This window comes from Nematolebias whitei, chromosome 16 (assembly GCF_014905685.2).
Source record: "Nematolebias whitei isolate Nwh7 chromosome 16, NemWhi1, whole genome shotgun sequence".
Lineage (NCBI taxonomy): Eukaryota > Metazoa > Chordata > Actinopteri > Cyprinodontiformes > Rivulidae > Nematolebias > Nematolebias whitei.
Window position 1 is genome coordinate 9,802,255 of NC_056513.1, and position 3,435 is coordinate 9,805,689.

Here is a 3,435-nt window from a genome sequence, read left to right on the forward strand (position 1 = left end):
TTTCCCTTCCACCCTCGGTTGTTTTCCCTCCACCCTCGGCTGTTTTCCCTTCCACCCTCGACTGTTTTCCCTCCACCCTCGACTGTTTTCCCTTCCACCCTCGGCTGTTTTCCCTCCACCCTCAGCTGTTTTCCCTTCCACCCTCGTTTGTTTTCCCTCCACCCTCGACTGTTTCCCTCCACCCTCGACTGTTTTCCCTCCACCCTCGGCTGTTTTTCCTCCACCCTTGGTTGTTTTCCGTCCACCCTCTGCCGTTTCCCCTCCTGAGCTTGTTCTGAGCTCAGATCAGCCAATGGGTGGGGTCGGCAGGAAGTGTTTGTTTGTGTCTGTACTCCAGCTGCTTTCAGCTCTGAGCTCATCCATTTTTTGCAGCTCAAACATTCAGCTAATCCCTTGAGGTTCTGACCCACCTGGTTTTAGACCTCAGGTCCTGAGGAAACACCCAGAAATCCTGAAGGTCTGTCTGAAACTCAGACGACTCACAACGCCAAGATAGAACAATGTCAGCAACGATCTCAGAGATCAGCTGCTGTCTGTCAATCGGTGAAGGGTCAAAGGTCATTTATAGAAAGATACTTCACAAGAGAACATTTCAGACAGCTGATTCACCCCAAAGGTCAGACCGTGCACTGACTCTATGGGCCTCAGTCAGCAGGTCAAAAGTCATGATCTCTCCTCTCTAAAAATAACAGCTTGACTTAGGTTCATCTGAAGGAACCACAAGACTTCTGCACCAGAACAAGACCAGAGGGCAGGTGTTTATCCAGAATGCACTGCAGCAAACAGCTCCTGCCAGCTGTCAGCACGGTGGTGGAGGGCTGATGGTTTGGACTCCTGTCAGTTGCTGAGTGGACCAGAGCTCCTCTGGAGACCAAAGGATTCTGGAGTCCAACAGCTGCTGAAGCTTGGATCAAACTGGATCCAACAGAACCATGATCCCAAACACAGCAGCTGATCTACAATAGAATGGGTCAGAAAGAACAGAACCAACAGTCCAGTCAGAGTCCAGAACCTGACGATAAATAATGTAGGTTTTGTGAGATGAAAGACAGACGGATGGACAGAACGTTTTGGGACATGATCTGATCCAGGAGCTTCCTGCACGGTGGAGCAGTGGTGAGTTGGAACGTGTTGGAATGTGGAAATAAGCAGAAACCCTGAGGGAGCGGGTGGAGCTTCCTGCCCCCCACCTTTACCTCCACGTCAAGTACCCCCCTCCCCCAGGTCCCCTCAGCTCATTAGGAAACCAGAACTCGTTAACTCCCATTCATCTGTAATTGGCTCCCAGCCTGGAGAATCTGACAGCTCTTGATTGGACAAATTCAGTTCTACTTCTCAGACAGTTTGAGTTAATTTGGTTCTAATTAATTACTACACCCCCTCTGACAACACCCCCAGGTGCTGATCAGCCACGCCCCCTGACCTTGGACCTGTGGTCCTGCAGTGACGCTGCCCTCAGTGCAGTCTGATCTGGGTTCTGTTTCAGGGAAGTCTGATCCATTAGCTGGTCCCTGAGGACTCTGGTTCTGGTCTGAGTGCTCTAATGGTTTAATCAATCCCACTTCCTGTCTCCATCAGTGCTGGTCAGCTGACCCGCTCGGCCAATCAGAGCTCATCATGCTCAGATTCAATAAAACGCATCAGAACGCTCTCCAGTGTCCTAATGGAGGTGCCTTTACCCATGATCCTCTGCTGCAGCTGCTGCATCAGGTGCAGCTGTGTGTGGGGAGCAGTGCACTCTGGGAGCTGTAGTTCTATTGTCAATTTATTCTTCAGGATGTTCTCGATTAATGACGGATATTGATCGGACCACAGGAGCCCAGAGGAACAGAACTTCATGAATAAATCAGATCTGAGCTGAACTGGAGGCACGAGCTCGGCTCCTTCAGATTCCTCAGGGCTACACAGAGCTCAGAACTGTTTCTGGGTCCTTGAACTCATCACTGGCCCTTATTTCTGAAACAAGTCAGAGGATTTTTCCTGACTGACCTGAACGTCACACTTGATGAGTTCAAGGACCGTCTGAAAGCAGTGTTTTCCACTCTTGCTATGAGATTTACGGTAGTTTTATTTTTATTTTTCATAATATGAAGCTTTTATTGATCAGATATCATTACCTCTAATTTGTGTGAAAAAGCCTGAACTTAAGTTTCAGACTGAAGTTTCTCTGAAGCTCTGAATTAAAACCTAAGCTCCGTTTGTTGACTTGTAGTCTGTTGATGTGTGAGCTTCCTGTCAGGGTGGAGTCATGAAGCTCCAAACGCTCATTCAGAGACGAGTTAACGCTTTGTTTCCACCTTCGGCTTCTTTCATCAGTTTCATTCAATCAGTTTTGAAAACTCCAAACATTGAAAATTGACATTAATCTTTTAAATGATTTTTAACGTCCAGCTTTGCTGATTTGTGAGGTCGAATAGGCGGAACTTAAAGCCACATGTCCTACATGCACAGACTCCACAAACACAGCATGACCGCTGACAGAACCTGGATCCTTTGGCTTTACTTTGAAGGAGGCCAGGGCTCCTGAATTTTCTGACCTGTTTCCTGTCTTCCCTGAAGGTTGTCGCCTCTCACGTGGACGTGTCCTCGCTGACGGCGAGGCGTGTGACATCTGATCAGCCATGATGACGACAGTGGCGGCGGAGTTCGACCACATGGAGCTGCAGCAGCAGTACAGCAGCAGCGACACGGTCAACAAGCGCTGGGACGACGACTGGGACAACGAGAACAGCTCGGCCCGGCTCTTTGAGAGGTCGCGCATCAAGGCGCTCGCAGGTAGGAGCCATGCTGCAGGTCCAACACGAAGGTACCCAGATACCGTCAAGTTAGCTTGTCCCCTCTACCCATCTTTAGGGCTGGTTTTGTAAACTTTTCAGCCTGATGATCATCAACAATTTTTTTTGAGGTCCTCAGAAATCTCCTTTGTTCATACCATGATGCACTTCCACAAATGTGTTGTTAGCAGGTCCACCATGAAAGTACCCCTCCAGTTAGCAGGTCCCCCTTTTATCACAGAGGTAAACAACAACAATCAGCAGCACCCCCAGCTATCATAGAGGTAAACAAAACAATAATCAGCAGGTCCCCTGCTGTCACAGAGGTAAACAACACCACCACCAACAATAATCAGCAGGTCCACCACAAAGGTACCTAGATACTTTCAAGTTAGCAGGTCCCCCTGCTGTCACAGAGGTAAACGACAACAATAATCAGCAGGTCCCCCTGCTGTCACAGAAGTAAACAACAACAACTATAATCAGCAGGTCCACCACGAAGGTAACCCAGATACCTTCAAGTTAGCAGGTCCTCTTGTTGTCACAGAGGTAAACAACAACAACAATCAGCAGGTCCCCCTGTTGTCACAGAGGTAAACAACAACAACAATCAGCAGGTCCCCCTGTTGTCACAGAGGTAAACAACAACAACAATCAGCAG

General features: G+C 48.7%; 1 protein-coding gene across 1 annotated transcript in view; it reads left to right on the top strand.

Annotated features, from left to right (window-relative positions):
• The first annotated feature begins 2,559 nt into the window (after window positions 1-2,559).
• LOC119422309 (spectrin beta chain, non-erythrocytic 1) overlaps window positions 2,560-3,435 on the top strand; it is a 34,922-nt gene continuing 34,046 nt past the window's right edge. The window contains exon 1 of the mRNA XM_037689648.1: window positions 2,560-2,775. Within this exon, the coding sequence (XP_037545576.1) occupies window positions 2,622-2,775 (154 nt within the window). The 5' untranslated portion in view covers window positions 2,560-2,621. The remainder of the gene's footprint in view (window positions 2,776-3,435) is intronic.